This window comes from Balaenoptera acutorostrata, chromosome 3 (genome assembly GCF_949987535.1).
Source record: "Balaenoptera acutorostrata chromosome 3, mBalAcu1.1, whole genome shotgun sequence".
Classification (NCBI taxonomy): domain Eukaryota; kingdom Metazoa; phylum Chordata; class Mammalia; order Artiodactyla; family Balaenopteridae; genus Balaenoptera; species Balaenoptera acutorostrata.
The window spans coordinates 140,628,365-140,650,894 of NC_080066.1; the positions used below are offsets into that span (position 1 = coordinate 140,628,365).

Here is a 22,530-nt window from a genome sequence, read left to right on the forward strand (position 1 = left end):
CGGCACTTCTCTGAAGTGCCTGCCAAATAAGACCCGGAAAAGAAAGGGGATGGCAAGGGGAGAGGGGAGAAGCTGAGGGCTTGGGGCCCAAACGCAGCAGCCGAGATTCCGAGGAGATCTGGCGGAGTTCATGAATGTGATAGGAGCCTAAGGTGTCCTAGAAAGAGAAGCTGAAGTAAAGGTGCAGGCTCAGGTGGAAGAGGTGCAGCAGCGGGTGGAGGCTGGGGACCCCACAGAGGAGCAGCCCCGCGGTTATGTAATTCACTGCTGTTTGTTAGTATCTTTGTCGGCTTCTCGTTCCCTCCACTAGTCTTGTGAGCTTTATGCAAGAGTCAAAAGATTTTTCTTTTCTCCGCTTAGTCATTGGGGACCTGTAAACATCTTAATACAAAGACCCTTAACCGTGAAGGAGCGGAGGTGGCCTGGTAATAAGTATGTAGCACTTCTCTGGCCCTAAAGCCTGTGCAGTGGGCACTTCGGCTCTTTAACTCAAGTCCCAGGGCAGTAACAGTTTCTAGGACTTTGTTCCCGAATGCTGTTTTAGGGGAGAGTGTTTTCTGGGGGTATCCTCGCCAGAGCAATGTGAATTGCTTCTATTTATTATATCGTCATTGCATGGCATTCCTGACCATCCTTCCAGTTGGACAGACTTAATTCATTGAGTGTATAAATAGAGATTAGTCTTGCAGTCCTAGTAATTGGGGAGCAACAGTTGTCTACAGCAGCTCCAAGCTGACTCAGGGATTCAGTAATCACGTGAGCTTGAGGCCATCTGCCTGCTCTCTGTCCCCACCCCGTCTTACCCTATCATCATCTTTTGCAGTCACAAGGTTGGTTAGTCATGGCTCTTCCTGAATTCTACCGGGTCTCTGTGCAGGTGGCAATGATTTTCCCAGGAAACCAGGTTCCTGGAGCTGCACTAGTGAGCGGTGAGAAGGGAAGGAAAGGAAACCAGTGCTGGTTGAGCAGCTAGTATGTCACATGATGCCTGTGGTTTGTAAGAGACTTTCTCCATAACCTGTCAGTCATTTCTGAAGGAAATTTGAACTTCACCATTCAAACACTTTATTAAATTTGTGTGCTTACAGGAACTTCACAGACAGGGATCCCCAGGTGTTTCATTTGGTTTCTCAGTGTTTAATTTGATGAATGCCATCATGGGAAGTGGCATCCTTGGCTTAGCTTATGTTATGGCTCATACTGGTATCCTTGGATTTAGGTGAGTTTTTTTTTCTTATTTTACTTTTTTTTTTCTTTCATTTTTATAGTACACTGAGAAGCAAAGAGGTAGGCGGCAGAAGCTGGTATTATACAATTTCTAGTTATTTCTGAGGTTTTAGCATTTTCCTCTTACTCTTGTATTGTTGCTAGTCTGTAGCTTGGAGGGATGCTACATAATTTGTATTTTTCATCCAAAGTGTGGCTAATTTTTAAAAATGGAAACTTGATCCACACTTGTTTATAACCTTAAGAAGTGGCTTGTTTGTTGTGTCAAGTTGGCCAAAGTAAATCAAAGTTTATCAGCCATGAAGATTACTTATAAATAGCGATTTGGTGAGTGTAAATAAAGCACATGATTCTTTCATTTCTCTCCATCTCCCCTTTTCCTACCGTTAAGTAGTCTTGTTTCACTTTCTGAGGCTAGACATGTATTCTGTGCTTATTCCTTCTCATCTTTTGAGACTCAGCTCATATGCCAGTTTGCCCAAGATAGAAGACATTCCTGTCTTTTCTGTGCTTCCATAGTACTTTGTATATTTATTCTTTTGTTATAATATAATGATTTGTTTGCAAGTGAGTTTCCCCACTCAACTCTGAAATCCTTTAGGACTAGACCTTATCCTTAGCATCTAGCACCATGCTTAATAGAATGAATGAACAAGTTTGTTTTGTCAGTAGAAGCAGACCTATTTTTCTAGGAAATTTAAAATACATAGTCTCAAAAAATAAATAAAATACATAGTCTCATGTAGGTTCATTTTTGCTTTTATTTTGAAATTCTTGATTAGCAAACCAACTTGCTTTTATTATGGGACGTATTCACGGACTTCCATAGTTTTAAAACTTCAAAGCTATGTGTGACATCTTAGGCAAGACATAATCATGGGACTTATTTCTTAGTTCCCTTTGAAAAATCACATTTTATACTCCAGTGTCTTACATGCAGATGTATACCACTGAATGGGTGCTTGCTGAATCATACCACGGTTTCCATTTGGTGATGCCAAACTGTTACTTTGTGAGGTCTCTGACATCAGTTGACAAGTGTACTTTCACCTCTCAGTTTTGCTGCTTATTAACAAGTATTAAGTGGACTACAAGGATAGAATTTCTTCAGCTTCGGGAGCTCTCCACTGAGGACAGCTCTCTAGAAGTTTGTCCTGCCAGTACCTTCCTGAGAATAAGTAGGGGATTCTGCATGCTGTTTCTTTTCATACTTTTGGCGAGAGGACCCCAATTATTACATTGCACATTTTTCAAATGGTGTCATTAGAAGTGTGTTAACTGTACTTTTTTGGTTTGGTTTGGTGAGTGTGTGTTTAATAGATGCTAGGAAATGCAGTGTTAATTCAAAATTATAGGGAGGTACACATCTTTGGAAGGGGAGGGATAGAGCAAAGAAAAAAGAAGACAATGAGATTTCACAACTGAAACTTCTCTCTAGACTTAACAATAGGAAAAATGAGTCATAAAAGGGATGTATTACAAGATAACTGAATGGCTGAACCAGCAGTCAGCAGACAAGAGCGCTAAAGAAGGAAATTCTTTTGTCGTTTTAAATAAACTTTGGTTTTTTTCTGAGTTTTATTTTAAAAGCAGTACATATTTATTTAAATAAAATTTGGTAAATATAGAAAGTATCTTCTTACTTTCTTTAATGACCATAATCCAACTACTCAAAGACAGTCCCTGTGAGCATTTGAATGTGGGAAAAAAAATTGTTTTTTTAATGAGATACCATAAAAAAGAAATTTGGGAGGGATTTGACCATGTGCTGTTTTATATTTTAGTTTCTTGCTGCTGATAGTCGCTCTCCTGGCTTCTTACTCAGTTCATCTCCTGCTTAGTTTGTGTATTCAGACAGGTGAGTAAAATGTTATGCTGATTCATTTGATGAAGTAGCCCATTGTGATTATATCTATGTACATTGCATTGGCTGTCTCAAATCTCAGATTTCCAGCGGACATACATTATTATTAGGTAGGATGGTTGAAATGGAGAATTTCAAAAGGTCAGGATATGTAGACCCAGTCCTACAGAGGAATATCCAAGGACAGAATGGGAGGAGGAAACCAGCATTCTTCCCTGCCTTTCTCCACAACACATGACATAGTTTTCTGGGTTAGAGTAGATTAGGGGAAGCACCTGAAAGGTGTTTAAAGGATCCAGACCTTGTGTTATGGGGAAGCAGTAGACAGGTGTTCATGCTGGTCATCTTTCTCGTAGGGTGATCATCTCCTCGAGAACACCTTCCCAGATCTACTACTACTGCCATCTCTGCCCCCCTCATATGTGTATGAGTTTTTTCCATTTGAAACTTTATTATGCAGTTCAGTCATATATTGAGTAAGTTCTTTTAAGTTGCAATAAATAAAAGTGTATGAATTACAGAACTGCTTTCATAAGGTTTTTCTTTTGGCATTAACAAATACTCTATGTCCATCAGTCCTGGTCTTTTTATCTGTCTAATCTCATCTTTTTTTTTTTAATATTTATTTATTTATTTGCCAGGTCTCAGTTGCGGCACACGGGATCTTCAGTCTTTGTTGTGGCATGCGGGATCTTTTAGTTGCAGCATGTGGGAACTTTTAGTTGTGGCATGCAGGATTTTTAGCTGTGGCATGTGGGATCTAGTTCCCTGACCAGGGATCGAACCCAGGCCCCCTGCACTGGGAGTGCGGAGCCTTAGCTACTGGACCACCAGGGAAGTCCCTAGTCTTGTGTATTTTTGGATTAGGTCAGTTTTGACTCCAGAATCATGAGTTTAATTCTTATGTGGGTGGGTTCACTTTGCCGTATATGATCTTTGTTTTCAGACTTTAAGAAACAGAATAGATACATAAAATAGATAAAAATAGGATTATTCTGGCTGAAACAGGTGAGGGAAGCCCACAGGTATATCTTGAGTATTTTGTCTTCAGAACATAGTTCTAAATCCACAGCTCTAGTCTGTTTAATCTGGCTATGCATCAGACACACCTGCAGATCGTTGTGTAAACAGAGGTTTCTAAGCCTTAGGGATTCTAATTCCAAGAATCTGAGGTGGGATTCAGGAATATATTTTTAAAAGTCCTCCAGGGGATTCTTATGCAAAACTGATTTAGCATCCGTAGTTCATAGCTGTAACTTGTGCCACTGCTTTTGGCCATCCAACCCACAAATATATTCCTCTGCTTTCAAGGGGCTTGGGTGAACGTGCAGACAGATAAAAATACTAGGAAACAGTATTAATCTGTTTAATATTAATGATATTAATCTCAAAGTAACAAAGTAACAAATTGTTCATAACAGCATCCCAAATTCAGGAATAAGATCATTAAATGAGTGTATTTGTAAATCCTGCTGAAACTTGACTGGAATTTTAATAACATGTTTTGAAATTTTGCTTCTTTGTGTAAAAAAAATATTTTTACTTAATTGTGATAATTTAACATCTTCATATGTTATTTTATCATGGATTCTACTAAAAGATTAATACATTGGTCAACTACATGGCAATTATGTCTTCATTAACTGAAGTGTTTTGCTTTATTAATTTAAATTATTTGGAAGTAATATTCAATTTATGAAGATTTCCAAATAATTCTAATTTTTTTGCTTTCCTTCAGTTTATCTGTATTTAACTTTGAAATTCTGACACTCTCTGTTGTTCTTTTCTGTAACTTTGGGCATATAAGTGAAAAGCTCTGTTTCTCTTTCTTTTTTCTTTTTCTTTGATTTTTGTAGCTTATTTGGTCCATGAGCTAACTTCTTCATGGTTCTTCATATACATTGATGCACCTGCCTTCTGTTGATTGAATTTCCTTCAGTGATTGTAAAATTCTCTGTGGAGGTAGGCTTTAACAAATTTTTTATATTAAAAACAAAACAACAACAACAACAACAACAAAATATATATATATATATATATATATATATATATATATATTCATTCTAGAGAATAATGTATAGCTAAATTTTCTCCCCAGTTTATTGGACTGTCATAAAGGAGTATTATGCTCAGATTGAATTCATTGGTCGGAGAAAGGGCTATCATAAGTCTTTACAGATTAACTTCTTCATTTATTTGCCTGGAGTGCAAGAGAATTTTTTATCTTTATGAAAGTAAAGGATTTCTTCACACAAAATTCTGCTGTTTTCGATTTTATGTAGGATTTGGGTTCTATCTGGACTTTTCTTGGGAGCTGAGGAGGCATGTAAGGTACCTTAATCTCTCTAGCCTTAGTCTGCCAACTCTAAAATGGTAGTGATAATATTTTTCTCTTGGGATTGTTGTGAGAATGAAATATAATAATGTATATAAAATGTCGGGTCCTTGGTAAATGCTAGCTTTTATTATTAAGAGTTCTCATTGGGCCAGAACCCATAAGGATTGCAAGGTCTTGTACATATTGCTGTCTCAGAAACAGTTGGCTCGTTGTGATTCTTTGGGGAAATTTTTGTGCTCTGGGAATAAATGAGGAGCTCCCCTCCTCTGGCCTCCACATCAGTGTCAGCAGAAGGGAATCAGAGTCTTAGAACTCAGCCTGCATCTGGTCAGGTCCCTACTTCCTAGTCCTTGATCCCCACCACTCACTGCATTGTCATCATTATTTGCCTTGAGATCATTTGGATTAACGACATTATACCACTTATCTCAATGTATGTCAGTCACTTCAAGAATCCTATGTTATCCTTCATTTCCCAGACTCACTCCATATGGTTCTGTCATCCATTTTCTTTTCTTTTCTTTTAAATTTTATTGAAGTATAGTTGATTTACAATGTTGTGTTAACTTCTGCTGTACAGCTAAGTGATTCAGTTATACATCTATATATTCTTTTCCATTATGGTTTATCACAGGATATTGAATCTAGTTCCCTGTGCTCTACAGTAGGAACTTGTTGTTTGTCATCTATTTTCTGACTTCGTCTCCCCCTTCTCCCCAACTCCTGAAACCCTTCCAGTGTGCCCTCTAGAACGCATGGTCAGTCATCAGTAAAACCCTGTGCCCTCAACTCTTTTCTGAACATTTTCGTAACTTTCTTACTCTAAGAGAACCTAAGACTTCTCTGAGGACACTGCTTTCCCTGTAGTCCTCTCAAGTGGCCACTCTTTTCTCTTCCATGTCCCTCATACTTGTCTAAAGATGGGATAGGTGTCCTAGTCACACCTCATTTCCACTTTTCAACCACCTCCCTCTCCCTAAACTCCCAGCTTTGAATCTCATAACTCTATGCTACCTAATTCCCCCTTTATGGTTAACATCTATAGACTCCTCAGCCACTTTCTGTCATTTTATGAATATATTAGCTTCTGCTTTCCTTTCAGTTTCTTCAGTTTTACCCCTGTCATAATTCTGGATGATTTCAATATCCATGTAGATAATTCTTCTAATACTTTCATTTCCTTAACCTCTTCTCTTCTAATGATCATACTCCTGGCCTGCCTCAGCTACTGATTTCCATGGTCATACCATTGATCTTGTCATTACCAAAATTGCATCCCTCCAAAATCTCATTTTCAAGAATCTCACCCTCCAAAAACCACCATCTTTTTAATTTTTTTAAACTTATTCCCTCAAGTACTCCAACTCTGGCAATTCTTCACCTCTGCCAGGACTTGAGTTCATTGATCTACCACCTTCGCACTCTCCTTCACTCTCTTGTCCATATTTCCCCTCTTTATTCAGTTGAAGTTTCCTGGTATATTATTAGAATCACTCCCTTGCTCCTCCCTTTCATCATGCTACTCCCCTGGCAAAACTCCAACCATGATTAAATGTAACTCTGCCTACTTCACAGAGGCACCTGTGCAGTTGAATGTTCCTGAAGAAGACACAACCATGCAGATGAATATCGCTATAATTCAATGTCTAGTGGATCTGTGATGCTATCACCTAATCTTTATTAACTTCTTTAGTTCATTCACTTGCTTACTCTGCTATCTAGGAGATGACTTTTTGTTTTCTTCTTTCTCTCAAACCTTCAACACATTCTCCTTGATTTCATTCTTAGCTGATATTCTCACTTTCTATTTCACTGAGAAAATAGAAGCAATCATAAAAGAACTTTATAAGCTCTTGCTACCATTTCTACCTACCCATCTTCATCTGTGCTATATATTCTGTTACTTTGGATGAACTCTTTGTGTTCCTATCTGAGGCCAATCCCTCCACTTATACTATGACCCCATCTGCTCTCACCTACGTTACTCCAGCCACTTTCTTCCCTCTCTTCTCTTTCATCATCTTTGTTCCTTTCTGTTTTCTTCTTATCAGTTTACAAATATTCTATAATTTCTTCCATTTTAAAAATGACTCCACATTCGTTCAGTATGCTCTATGCCTTCATGGTGAAACTCCTCAAAATAGTTGTCTATACCAGATATTTCCCCTTCCTCCTATTCTCTCTTGAACACTCTTCAGTCAGGCTTTCCCCATTATTCCACAGAAATTATTGTACCAGCAACTTCCACATTGCTAAATCCAGTGGTCAGTTCTGTCTTCATCTTAGTTGACTAGTCATCAGCATTTGACACAGTTGATCACACCTTCCTCTGTAAAACACTATTCATACTCTCCTGGTTTTCTTCCTGTTTCACAGAATACTCCTTCTCTTTTCTTCTGCTGAATCCTTTTCATCTCCCCATCTTCTAAACATTGGAATACCCTGGCAGTATTCCTCTGATCTCTTTTCTTTTACACTTTTGGGCTCATTACGGCCCTAAAATTTATACCCCTAGCCTGCATCTCTTCCCCTGAATTTCAGTCTCATATCCAACTTCCTCCATGATACTTCCACTTGGATATCTAATATATTAATCTCAAATTTATCAAACTCTCCATTTTTGCACTGCCAATCTACATCTTCCAGTCTTTTCTCATCTAATTAAATAATAAGTCTTCCTTCTAGTTGCTCAGGCCAAAGATCTTAGAGTTATTTTGGACTCTTTTTCTCTTACTCCAAATGCAAGTTCCAAATGTGAGAAAGTATCTGTTCTGTAATTTTGAAAGTAACATGTTAACAAAACAAGTGTGAAGAGCATGGTGAAAAGGTATAGAGTCTACCCTTCAATCCAACATTTGTACTACTTGGTATTACCTAAATGAATTGAAAATTTATGTCGACACAAAAACCTGCACATGGATATTTATAGCAGCTTTATTCGTAATTACCAGAACTTAGAAGCAACTAAGGTGCCCTTCAGTAGATGAATGGATAAACTGTGGTCCATCCAGATAATAGAATATAATTCAGCACTAAAGAGAAATGAGCTTTCAAGACATGGAGGATCCTTATAAATGCATATTGCTAAGTGAAAGAAGCCAATCTAAAATGCTACATTCTGTATGATTCCAACTATGTGACATTCTGGGAAAGACAAAACTATGGAGACAGAAATCAGTAGTTGCCAGGGTTTAGGGAGGAAGGAGGAATGAAGAGGTGGAGCACAGATGATTTTTAGGGCAGTGAAACTATTCTGTATGATACTATACTGGTCAAAACCCATAGAGTGTACAACACCAAGGGTGAACTCTAAACATGGACTTACGGTGATAACAATGCATCAGCATAGATTCATTGATGTGACAGACGTACCACTCTGGTGGGGGATGTTGATGGGGGCGAGGCTATGCGTGTGTGGGGTTAGAGGGAATGTGGGAACTGTCTGTACTTTCTGCTCAATTTTGCTGTGAACCTACAACTGCTCTAAAAATGAAGTCTGTTAAAAAAAAAAAAAAGGAAAGAAACAAACTCAGAGGAAAAGAGGAAACAGATAATGCAGAGACCAGATGAAAACATTAAAAAAATACTATATTTAATAGCTTCAGAGAACTAAAAGAAGATATTGCATTGTTGAACCAAGAACAAGAAATTATTACAAGGCAATAGTCAGAGAATACAAGAGTCCTAGATGTAAAAAAGGAAATTTAAAATTAATTTAGTAGCTGGGCTGAAAGAGTTAAGGACATTTCCTGAGGGGTGAAAGACAAGGAGCTTGAAAATGGGAGAGAAAATATCAGAAAATGAGAGGATCAGTCCAGGAGGTTCAACATGCAAATAATAGGAATTCCACAAAAAGAGAACAGAAAAAATTAGATGGTAGAAAATTGTCAACAAAATAATACAAGCAAAGTTTTTGTAACTGAAAGAAATTAGTTTCCAGATTGAAAGCATTTTTCCTGGTAAGCAATATAATGATTGTAAAAGAAGTCGTATCAAGTGCATCCTTGAAAAATGGTATAGATGATCTTATTTGCAAAGCAGAAATAGAAGCACAGATGTAGATAACAAATGTATGGATACCAAGGTGGGGGGGAGGAATTGGAAGATTGGGATTGACACAGATACACTATTGATACTATGTATAAAGTAGACAACTAATGAGAACATACTGTATAGCACAGGGAACTCTACTTAATGCACTGTGGTGACCTAAATGGGAAGGAAATCCAAAAAAGAGGGGATATATGTATATGTATAGCTGATTCATTTTGCTGTACAGTAGAAACTAACACAACATTGTAAAGCAACTATACTCCAATAAAAATTAATTTTTAAAAAAGTGCATAATTGTGAAAAATCAGAAATACAGTTATAAAGAAACTATACTAAAAGCTTCAGAGAGGAGAAACAAACAAACCAAAATTCTTATACAAAGAATCAAAAACTATAATGGCAAAAGACTTCCCAGGAAGTACTACAAATAAGACTATAAAGCAATACCTTCAGAATTTTGGGAGGAAATGATTTCAGTATAAAATTCTATACCCACCCAAACTATCATTTAAGTGTGCAGGAAGAATAATGACATTTTCATACATGTAAGGACTCAAAAAATTATCTCCCGTGCACTCTTAATGAGCAATTCAGGATGCCATTTACCCAAGTTAAAGAGTACCAAAAAAACAGGGAATCTAGCACAGGGGAGAAGTAGAGGGAATTCCCAGGACAACAACCAAGTAGCAGATCTAAGAGCCACCTCCAGATTAGAGTAGTTCTTTTCACAAAGACACAGTCAGCTCTCCAGGCCATGCTTGCCTTCAGGATGTGTTCATGCGTGTGTTCAGGATGGAAACTCTTTTCTTTCTCTTCTTCTTGAATGGAGTGCCTTTCTCATTTGTCTGTCTAGCTCTAATTTGCACTAACAGTACCTGGGTAGGTTAGTAGTCAAGCCTGGCTGTTACAAAAATCTAAGAATCCAATAGTGGGAGATTGAGACAAGGTATTAACAGGAGAATAAAAGAAAAAAAACAGGTTAAGGAACGTGGGGAAGTTAGACTGAATGCGGAGAAGAGGATGTCTGAGGATATCTCCCAGATTTCTGGCGTAGGCCACTGGATTAATGATTGTGTCATTAATGGACATAGAACACAGCAGATGTTAGTTCAAAATAAAAATGAGTTCAGTTTTGGATATGTGGACTTTGAAGTAAAACTAGATGGACAGGTCTTAGAACTGAAGCCCAGGATAGAGGTTCATTCATTCATTCTATACTCATTATCTATTAGGATTACAGAGGTAAATAAGACTCACTTCCTTCCCTTAAAAAAGCTCATAATGTAGAAGGGGAGACAAACACATAAGCAAATAATTCATAATGTAGTGTGGTAATTTAAATATGTGCCAGGTATTAGTGATAGCTCAGAGGAGGGAATGTTTTGCCTTGTCTGGGTGGAGGTGGGGAGTGTGAGGTTCAGTAAATATTCCTGGAGGAATGAGCTAAAAAGCAATTTGACTAGCAGACAAGGCAAGAGAGAATATTCCAGCATATACAAAGGTACATACTGAACATTTTAGTCAGGTACCAAAAATAGTTTACTATTATTTATGCATGAGGTACAAAGAAGAAAGTGAAACTGAAGAGATAGACAAGTGTCAGATCCTAGGGAACTTGGAGTTTTTGCTGAGGCAGTGAGAAGCCACTGAAGTGGTTTAAAAAGGGTCAAGGTGGATACTGGGATTCACCAATTGTTGCTTCCAAAGAGAATTTTGGTCCTTCCTAGAGCCCACTGAGAAAGAGAACATAATCGCCTATCTTCCTCTTCCTAAAGTAAGGTGACAATTCTTTTATGAGGATTTTAATTGTTAACAATGATGAGGAAATAAATAAGGAGTAAAATGGCCCCTGGTTCTCCCCAATTTTTTTTTTTTTTACTGAAACCCTTCAGAGCAGTGATTTGAAATACTATCCATCACAGCACCCTCCTCTTATTAAAAAAAAAAAATTCTAAATGCTCATTTTACTATCTAAAATGAAATTCCTATAGCTATTATAACCTACCTGTAGTGGGCTAAACAACGGCCCCCCCAAAACATATCCAAATTCTAATCCCTGTGAATGTTATCATTTATGGCAAAAAAGGACTTTGCAAGGGAGATTATTCTGGTGGACTCAGTGCAGTCACATGTATCACAGAGGGAGAGCACAGACAGAAGAGGAGAAGGTAATATGACCACAAAGGCAGAGATAGGAGTGATTTGGCCACAAATCAAGTCATGCCAGCTGTCACTGGAAGCTGGAAGAGGCAAGGAACAGATTTTCTCTAGCGCCTCTAGAGGGATTGTGGCCTTGCTAATACCTTGATACTGACCCAGTGAGACTGATTTTGGCCTTCTGACCTCCAGAACTGTGAGAAAATAAATTTCTGTTTGTTTTTTTTTTTAAAATAAATTTATTTATTTATTTATTTTTGGCTGCATCGGGTCTTCGTTGCTGTGCAAGGGGTTTCTCTACTTGCAGCAAGTGGGGGCTACTCTTCATTGCGGTGCGCGGGCTTCTCATTGCGGTGGCTTCTCTTGTTGCAGAGCATGGGCTCTAGGCATGTGGGCTTCAGTAGTTGTAGCATGAGAGCTCAGTAGTTGTGGCTTGTGGGCTCTAGAGCACAGGCTCAGTAGTTGTGGCGCACGGGCTTAGTTGCTCCACGGCATGTGGGACCTTCTTGGACCAGGGCTCGAACCCCTGTCCCATGCATTAGCAGGCAGATTCTTAACCACTGCGCCACCAGGGAGGTCCCTGAATTTCTGTTGTTTTAAGTCACCAAATTTGTGATACTTTGTTACAGCAGCCATAGGAAACTAATACAGTATTTATACATAATATAATGCCATGTAGCCAAGTAAAGGAGAAACAAAAACAAAATAAATGCTGTTGGTGATGTGATTTTCCTAAATGGCGAACAGTTTTTGGCAAATTTCCAAACAAAACCAACCATCCATTTACATGGTAATTGTATTCCTGGAAAATTTAGTGTATATTGAAAGCATTTACCATTGTTTCCTCAGCATCTACCGAACTGTACATGACATACAGAGGATATTTAATAAAAGCTGGATATGTGGGTGATGAATGGCTTAGAGCTACAGAGGGACTATTTTAAAAGTTCCAAAATTAACACACAAGGCAAAAATTATATATAGTCAAAAGTACCTTTGAAAATTTCTTGTATGGTCTATAAAATAGAGTGTACAACATTTACATGACAAGTTGGACACCAATACATCATTTCTCAATAAAGTTGAGAGCCTTTTATTTTTCCCCAGCTTTGGTCTGGGCGCTGTGTGAAGGATATGGATTGCTAAGGTCACAAGGAATCCCCTTCAGCACTGTGAGATGCTGTCACTGTGAGAGCGAACGAGATTGAAACTGATTGAAAGACAGTAGATTCCTGTTTCCTATTCGTATTTCCCATCTCAATTTGTTTATTGTTTGGAGTGATAGTCAGCTGTCCAAACTATTTATAATTTCGTATCTTTTTCTTGTGATTAGTGAGCATAGTTCAATATTCTCACAATTAAGTGGGCTGTTTATGTGATTCCATCTTCATTGAATGGTGTTCTTGTCTCATCCTTTCTGCTAGTAAGTAGTTCTCATCTTGCCTTGATTCTTCTCCCCCAGGGGCATTTGGCAGCGTCTAAAGACATTTCTGGTTGTCACACCTGAGAATTGCAGGGCAGGGTGAGGTGCTACTAGTATCTAGTGAGTAGAGGCCAGGGATGCTGCTAAACGTCCTACAGTGCACGGGACAGCCCCCCACTGCAAACAGTTACCCAGGCCAAAAATGTCAGTAGTGGCAGGATGAGAAACCCTAGGCTAGATTGTGTGCATACCCTGCTCTTGTAGTGATTATCCCTTCGTATCGTTTGCCTTGAGGGCAGAATGTTTCCTGTAGCAGAACTGAACTTTTTGTTATTGGGCTGCAGGGAAGGATGGGTGTGAGTCTCTGCAGGGTTACACATATTTTTAAATTAACCTCCTCTTTTAATTTTATCAAGGTACTAACAGTCACACACACGTGCATGTACATGCGTATGTGTGTGTGCACTTGCGCAGGAGGACTTGAAGCACTTCCCCGCTCATTCTCCCCCACATCTAGTTCCATTTCACTGGATTAGCAACATTTAGAGTTTTCGTTTTGAATTCTTTTGGGGAGTTACCTTCCTAAGTCTAAATAATATTCTTCTACTGTTATTTAGTGATTTAAATTTTATCTGTTGACACCTCATTATGGAAGGTGAAGATTCAGCTCAGGTGCACTAATCCTTCCCCTTCTAATTTTCATTAGTTTGTATTCAATAATTCTTTCACTGATTGTTTGTAACTGTAAACAATACATTTATTTATTTAATTTCATCTATTTATTTATTTATTTTTGGCTGTGTTGGGTCTTCGTTGCTGCACGCGGGCTTTCTCTAGTTGTGGCGAATGGGAGCTACTCTTCGTTGCGGTGCGCGGGCTTCTCATTGTGGCGCTTCTCTCCTTGTGGAGCATGGGCTCTAGGCGCGCGGGCCTCAGTAGTTGTGACTCGTGGGCTCTAGAGCGCAGGCTCAGTATAAACAATATATTTAAAGTTTTATTTTTGTTTCATGGACTTTAGATGGTGTGTCTTGACTCTGCTATGTTGTATGTATTAGTGCTCCTATCCTTGCTTTCCCCTGTTCTCTTTCTATTTCCCGTAGTCCTTCTGCTGTACCCTTATATTGTCAAGGTTGACAATATTTACTTTGTTTTGTAATCATATGCAAGTCATTCATCTTTTATGTGTAAGTTGAGTCTAAAGTTGAAAACCAGTGAATAGCATTTATAGGATATGAATGACTGTAAATCTTGTTCACTGCAGAACCAAGCAGTATGTTGGGATCCTAGAACTTTTTCTCTGCCTGCAGTATCTCACCTCTGTGAAGTTGAAAGGAGAATGTTCCTTCTACTCTAGCATTCTATTTTCTTTTACTACATCAGGTGCTCTAAAATCATGCCACATTTAGTTGGTAAACTGACATTTACATACATATTAAGAAAGACCAGAAGTGGTGATACAATTGCATAGTAGACGTTCAATAAATGAATGGCTTGCATGACACTCTTACAGAGAAAAAAGACAAGAGGAAAATGAAGGAAAACATGAGAAAGAAAAGAATTTCAAAATAAGGGTGCATTCCAAATGGCCTGCTTTCTGAGAGTTGAACTGTATTTGAATAACTCATGTCCCTCAATCCAGTTCCAAAGATAATATTGCTGCTGCTGAAACTTGGGCTTTGTACTGTAACCAGAGTTTATTAATTGTCCTATTTCATTGAGGAAAAAATGCAAAGCAGACGGAACACTGGAGTAACTAGCTGGAAATATTCCACTACTTCATGGGAAGCAGCTTTCCAAACGATTCCTGGGGAGGCCAAACTCTTGGTCTAGCCAAAATAGCACTAAAGTGTGCCTTGATGGTACGTTAAAGAAGAAATTTTTCCCCAATTTACTTGATTAAGATTTACAGCCTTTCCATCCCCTCAAAACCATAGCATTGATTTCTTCAATATCAAAAAATAATTTCCTAAAATAGATTGCTAGTGACTGCTTTCAGTTATTTATTTAAGGATTGTGCCAAGTACTGCTTGTATGAATTCCTGTAAAAGGCCAAATTAAATTCATAATTTTCATAATTAATGTTATTCCTCTTCTGTAAGAATTTGCCATTAATGTGACTGGTCATCACCACATCTCATTTTGATATTTCTCAAAACATCTTTTACATTATAAATAAGATATTAAAACATTGATCATATGAAAGAGTGTTTTGCTTTATAGATCATATTCAATCAAATCCTATGTTTTTCACTTAATATTGACATTTTTCATGTTATTATAAACATAGTTTTTCATGGCTGCATATTATTTCTACCAGATATACCTACCATAATTTACTTAACCACTTTACCATTATTGAGCATTTAGGTAGTCTTTTTTTTTCAATGTAAATAATGCATAATGAGTATCTTTGCATATAATGATTTCTCTGATGTTAGTCTTATTTCCTAAGATGCAAGCTCCCAGGGGTCAAATATTATAAATATTTTCAAGGTTCATTGGTCAAATTACATTCCAAAGTCAGTTCCAATTTACACTGTTACGAGCATCTTAATTGTCCAAATGGTAGAACAGAATTTTCAAAGTATTTCACTAGTGTTGTTTTGGTTTGTGTGTCAAGATGATCCAGAAAACCATTAAAAAGTGAATATGTGGAGATAAAGCATTTGACTGACTGTGTACATATTTTATCTTAGCAAAGCCTCGAAGTTAAGCCAGAAGCCGTTATTCATACTAATGATGTCTCAGACATGGAAAAGTACTCCTAATTTTTGCAACATAAAAGAAGTAAGATGACAGTGACAGAACTGAATGACTAGCCAGACCTGCTGACTTGAAAGGTAGAGTTAGGATTTGAACATAGTAGTAAGTCTCCATTTAAAAGTCTAAACTATGTTCACTCTGAATTTGGGACTTTGGTGTACTTAAAGATATTTTTATAAAACTAGAAAATAATAGAGAACAAATGTGAGATTGCTAAAATGTATGCCACTATTGTCAGAAGTTACAACTATCTTCATTAAGCTGTTAGTTTGATTATATTTTCTGGAGTAATAAATGTTATATTCTAATTTAAAAATTAAGAATAAATGTTTAATTTATTTAAATTTAGATAATTGAAATACCAATTCTTTTTGGAATATTTCAATATTATTTTTGCTTATCGGAAAGTTATTTGCTTTTTATATTTACTAATATACAATCTATACTTGTTTTCTGCTATTTAAAAATAAAACAAATCCTAGTCAAACTTTTTAAAGAGTATTATCTTTTTTTTTTTTTTTTTTTTTTTTATAGACTGACACCAAGCATTGTACATGGATGACCACAACAAAAGCAACAATGATTGCAATGACCAAACATGAAACACACTCATACTATGTCATAATATTGACATTCAGTCCAGTAATCCTCCACTGTAACAGCTCCTTTACTTTGCAGTGAAAATTGATTTGTATATTCTTTGCCTCTGAGTCCTTGTGGGATTTTTTTTTTTTAATTCAGACAGAAAGTCACAAAAATTATACTCATCCTCATCAGTTCACTCAGTCCCATGTAATTAATTTTTTTTTTCATCTTGATCTTTTGTTAGCACTTTTATGAGTTCATCAGTTTTTCATTAGAGTTCTGAAAATGCTTATTCATTCAGTTCAGCAGTACAGTCAGTTACCAGAAACCTGTACTTGTCAGAGTCTTTTCCATGAATTTCTTGAAGATGAAACCCTTTTATAGGAACATACTTGCAAAATCATCAGAGTACACCCAGAACTGTCTGTAAATGACAGAAGACTTAAAAATGACCATGGTTAAAGATTTGATGAAAGTTCATAATAATGCAGTTGACAAGAAAATTAGTTATTTCTGAGATATACATTTTAAAGTAATAACTAGGATTATTACTTATAACCTTATACCAGAACATATAAGATTTTTAGAAGTTTCCTGTAATGTCTGAAACATTTATATTAACATATTTCCATACATATTTCCATACAAATACAAATATAAGATTTTTAGAAATTTCATGTAATGTCTGAAACATTTATATTAACATATTTCCATACATATTTCCATACAAATACAAATATAACATTTTTAGAAATTTCATGTAATGTCTGAAACATTTATATTAACATATTTCCATACAAATAACCCAATGAAAGTTTAGTATTAGTTGTTTTGTTTGTTTTTTTATACTGCAGGTTCTTATTAGGCATCAGTTTTATACACATCAGTGTATACATGTCAATCCCAATCGCCCAATTCAGCACACCACCATCCCCACCTCACCGCAGTTTTCCCCCCTTGGTGTCCATATGTCCATTCTCTACATCTGTGTCTCAACTTCTGCCCTGCAAACTGGCTCATCTGTACCATTTTTCTAGGTTCCACATACATGCATTAATATACGATATTTGTTTTTCTCTTTCTGACTTACTTCACTCTGTATGACAGTCTCTAGATCCATCCACTTCTCAACAAATGACTCAATTTCGTTCCTTTTTATGGCTGAGTAATATTCCATTGTATATATGTACCACAACTTCTTTATCCATTCGTCTGTTGATGGGCATTTAGGTTGCTTCCATGACCTGGCTATTGTAAATAGTGCTGCAATGAACATTCGGGTGCATGTGTCCTTTTGAATTATGGTTTTCTCTGGGTATATGCCCAGTAGTGGGATTGCTGGGTCATATGGTAATTCTATTTTTAGTTTTTTAAGGAACCTCCATATTGTTCTCCATAGTGGCTGTATCAATTTACATTCCCACCAACAGTGCCAGAGGGTTCCCTTTTCTCCACACCCTCCCCAGCATTTGTTGTTTGTAGATTTTCTGATGATGCCCATTCTAACAGGAGTGAGGTGATACCTCATTGTAGTTTTGATTTGCATTTCTCTAATAATTAGTGATGTTGAGCATCTTTTCATGTGCTTCGTGGCCGTCTGTATGTCTTCTTTGGAGAAATGTCTATTTAGGTCTTCTGCCCATTTTTGGATTGGGGTGTTTGTTTCTTTGATATTGAGCTGAATGAGCTGTTTATATATTTTGGAGATTAATCCTTTGTCAGTTGATTCATTTGCAAATATTTTCTCCCATTCTGAGGGTTGTCTTTTTGTCTTGTTTATGGTTTCCTTTGCTGTGCAAAAGCTTTGTAGTTTCATTAGGTCCCACTTGTTTATTTTTGTTTTTATTTCCATTACTCTAGGCGGTGGATCAAAAAAGATCTTGCTGTGATTTATGTCAAAGAGTGTTCTTCCTATGTTTTCCTCTAAGAGTTTTATAGTGTCCAGTCTTATATTTAGGTCTCTAATCCATTTTGAGTTTATTTTTGTGTATGGTGTTAGGGAGTATTCTAATTTCATTCTTTTACATGTAGCTGTCCAGTTTTCCCAGCACCACTTATTGAAGAGACTGTCTTTTCTCCATTGTATATCTTTGCCTCCTTTGTCATAGATTAGTTGACCATAGGTGCGTGGGTTAATCTCTGGGCTTTCTATCTTGTTCCATTGATCTATGTTTCTGTTTTTGTGCCATTACCATATTGTCTTGATTACTGTAGCTTTGTAGTATAGTCTGAAGTCAGGGAGTCTGATTCCTCCAGCTCCATTTTTTTGCCTCAAGACTGCTTTGGCTATTCGGGGTCTTTTGTGTCTCCATACAAATTTTAAGATGATTTGTTCTAGCTCCGTAAAAAATGCCATTGGTAATTTGATAGGGATTGCATTGAATCTGTAGATTGCTTTGGGTAGTATACTCATTTTCACAATGTTGATTCTTCCAATCCAAGAACATGGTATATCTCTCCATCTATTTGTATCATCTTTAATTTCTTTCATCAGTGTCTTATAGTTTTCTGCATACAGGTCTTTTGTCTCCCTAGGTAGGTTTATTCCTAGGTATTTTATTTTTTTTGTTGCAATGGTAAATGGGAGTGTTTCCATAATTTCTCTTTCAGATTTTTCATCATTAGTGTATAGGAATGCAAGAGATTTCTGTGCATTAATTTTGTAACCTGCAACTTTACCATATTCATTAATTAGCTCTAGCAGTTTTCTGGTGGCAGTTTTAGGATTCTCTATGTATAGTATCATGTCATCCGCAAACAGTGACAGTTTTACTTCTTCTTTTCCAATTTGTATTCCTTTTATTTCTTTTTCTTCTCTGATTGCCGTGGCTAGGACTTCCAGAACTATGTTGAATAATAGTGGTGAGAGTGGACATCCTTGTCTCGTTCCTGATCTTAGAGGAAATGCTTTCAGTTTTTCACCATTGAGAATGATGTTTGCTGTGGGTTTGTCATATATGGCCTTTATTATGTTGAGGTAGGTTCCCTCTATGCCCACTTTCTGGAGAGTTTTTATCAGAAATGGGTGTTGAATTTTGTCAAAAGCTTTTTCTGCATCTATTGAGATGATCATATGGTTTTTATTCTTCAATTTCTTAATATGGTGTATCACATTGATTGATTTGCGTATATTGAAGAATCCTTGCATCCCTGGGATAAATCCCACTTGATCGTGGTGTATGATCCTTTTAATGTGTTGTTGGATTCTGTTTGCTAGTATTTTGTTGAGGATTTTTGCATCTATATTCATCAGTGATATTGGTCTGTAATTTTCTTTTTTTGTAGTGTCTTTGTCTGGTTTTGGTATCAGGGTGATGGTGGCCTCATAGAATGAGTTTGGGAGTGTTCCTTCTTCTGCAATTTTTTGGAAGAGTTTGAGAAGGATGGGTGTTAGCTCTTCTCTAAATGTTTGATAGAATTCACCTGTGAAGCCATCTGGTCCTGGACTTTTGTTTGTTGGAAGATTTTTAATCACAGTTTCAATTTCATTACTTGTGATTGGTCTGTTGATATTTTCTGTTTCTTCCTTATTCAGTCTTGGAAGTTTATACCTTTCTAAGAATTTGTCCATTTCTTCCAGGTTGTCCATTTTATTGGCATAAAGTTGCTTGTAGTAGTCTCTTAGGATGTTTTGTATTTCTGCGGTGTCTGTTGTAACTTCTCCTTTTTCGTTTCTGATTTTATTGATTTGAGTCCTCTCCCTCTTTTTCTTGATGAGTCTGGCTAATGGCTTATCAATTTTGTTTATCTTCTCAAAGAACCAACTTTTAGTTTTATTGATCTTTGCTATTGTTTTCTTTGTTTCTATTTCATTTATTTCTGCTCTGATCTTTATGATTTCTTTCCTTCTGCTAACTTTGGGTTTTGTTTGTTCTTCTTTCTCTAGTTTCTTTAGGTGTAAGGTTAGATTGTTTACTTGAGATTTTTCTTGTTTCTTTAGGTAGGCTTGTATAGCTATAAACTTCCCTCTTAGAACCGCTTTTGCTGCATCCCATAGGTTTTGGGTCGTCGTGTTTTCACTGTCATTTGTCTCTAGGTATTTTTTTATTTCCTCTTTGATTTCTTCAGTGATCTCTTGGTTATTTAGTAACGTATTGTTTAGCCTCCATGTGTTTGTCTTTTTTACGTTTTTTTCCCTGTAATTCATTTCTAATCTCATAGCGTTGTGGTCAGAAAAGATGCTTGATATGATTTCAATTTTCTTAAATTTACTGAGGCTTGATTTGTGACCCAAGATGTGATCTATCCTGGAGAATGTTCCGTGCGCACTTGAGAAGAACGTGTAATCTGCCGTTTTTGGATGGAATGTCCTATATATATCAATTAAATCTATCTGGTCTATTGTGTCATTTAAAGCTTGTGTTTCCTTATTTATTTTCATTTTGGATGATCTGTCCATTGGTGTAAGTGAGGTGTTAAAGTCCCCCACTATTATTGTGTTACTGTTGATTTCCTCTTTTATAGCTGTTAGCAGTTGCCTTATGTATTGAGGTGCTCCTATGTTGGGTGCATATATATTTATAATTGTTATATCTTCTTCTTGGATTGATCCCTGGATCATTATGTAGTGTCCTTCCTTGTCTCTTGTAACATTCTTTATTTTAAAGTCCATTTTATCTGATATGAGTATAGCTACTCCAGCTTTCTTTTGATTTCCATTTGCATGGAATATCTTTTTCCATCCCCTCACTTTCAGTCTGTATGTGTCCCTAGGTCTGAAGTGGGTCTCTTGTAGACAGCATATATATGGGTCTTGTTTTTGTATCCATTCAGCCAGTCTATGTCTTTTGGTTGGGGCATTTAATCCATTCACGTTTAAGGTAATTATCGATATGTATGTTCCTATGACCATTTTCTTAATTGTTTTGGGTTTGTTTTTGTAGGTCCTTTTCTTCTCTTGTGTTTCCCACTTAGAGAAGTTCCTTTAGCATTTGTTGTAGAGCTGGTTTGGTGGTGCTGAATTCTCTTAGCTTTTGCTTGTCTGTAAAGCTTTTGATTTCTCCATCGAATCTGAATGAGATCCTTGCCGGGTAGAGTAATCTTGGTTGTAGGTTCTTCCCTTTCATCACTTTAAGTATATCATGCCACTCCCTTCTGGCTTGCAGAGTTTCTGCTGAGAAATCAGCTGTTAACCTTATGGGAGTTCCCTTGTATGTTATTTGTCGTTTTTCCCTTGCTGCTTTCAGTAATTTTTCTTTGTCTTTAATTTTTGCCACTTTGATTACTATGTGTCTCGGCGTGTTTCTCCTTGGGTTTATTCTGTATGGGACTCTCTGCGCTTCCTGGACTTGGGTGGCTATTTCCTTTCCCATGTTAGGGAAGTTTTCGACTATAATCTCTTCAAATATTTTCTCTGGTCCTTTCTCTCTCTCTTCTCCTTCTGGGACCCCTATAATGCGAATGTTGTTGCGTTTAATGTTGTCCCAGAGGTCTCTTAGGCTGTCTTCATTTCTTTTCATTCTTTTTTCTTTAGTCTGTTCTGCAGCAGTGAATTCCACCATTCTGTCTTCCAGGTCACTTATCCGTTCTTCTGCCTCAGTTATTCTGCTATTGATTCCTTCTAGTGTAGTTTTCATTTCAGTTATTGTATTGGTCATCTCTGTTTGTTTGTTCTTTAATTCTTCTAGGTCTTTGTTAATCATTTCTTGCATCTTCTCAATCTTTGCCTCCATTCTTATTCCGAGGTCCTGGATCATCTTCACTATCATTATTCTGAATTCTTTTTCTGGAAGGTTGCCTATCTCCACTTCATTTAGTTGTTTTTCTGGGGTTTTTTCTTGTTCCTTCATCTGGTACATAGCCCTCTGCCTTTTCATCTTCTCTGTCTTTCTGTAACTGTGGTTTTTGGACCACAGGCTGCAGGATTGTAGTTTTTCTTGCTTCTGTTGTCTGCCCTCTGGTGGTTGAGGCTATCTAAGAGGCTTGATGGGAGGCTCTGGTGGTGGGTAGAGCTGACTGTTGCTCAAGAGTATTATCTTGATAACTTGCTCCCTGACTAAGAATCTAATGCAAAATAGATCATTTAATTATTTTTTTAATTTTTAAAAATTTATTTATTTATTTATTTAGGCTGTGCTGGGTTTTAGTTGCAGCACGTGGGATCTTTGTTGCAGCATGTGG

The 22,530-nt window shown here is 37.0% G+C and overlaps 1 protein-coding gene across 5 annotated transcripts in view; it reads left to right on the plus strand.

The window, feature by feature from the left end:
- The window catches only part of SLC38A6 (solute carrier family 38 member 6), a 69,655-nt gene that overhangs the window by 241 nt on the left and 46,884 nt on the right, over positions 1–22,530 (plus strand). For 4 of the 5 annotated variants that reach the window (XM_057543968.1, XM_007192955.2, XM_057543969.1 and 1 more), the window contains exons 2-3: positions 1,089–1,219; positions 3,012–3,085. In XM_057543968.1, coding sequence (XP_057399951.1) covers positions 1,089–1,219; positions 3,012–3,085 — 205 coding nt within the window. Of the gene's footprint in view, positions 1–19; positions 274–1,088; positions 1,220–3,011; positions 3,086–22,530 lie in introns of those variants that run through there. The other variant, XM_057543971.1, reaches the window with a different exon arrangement.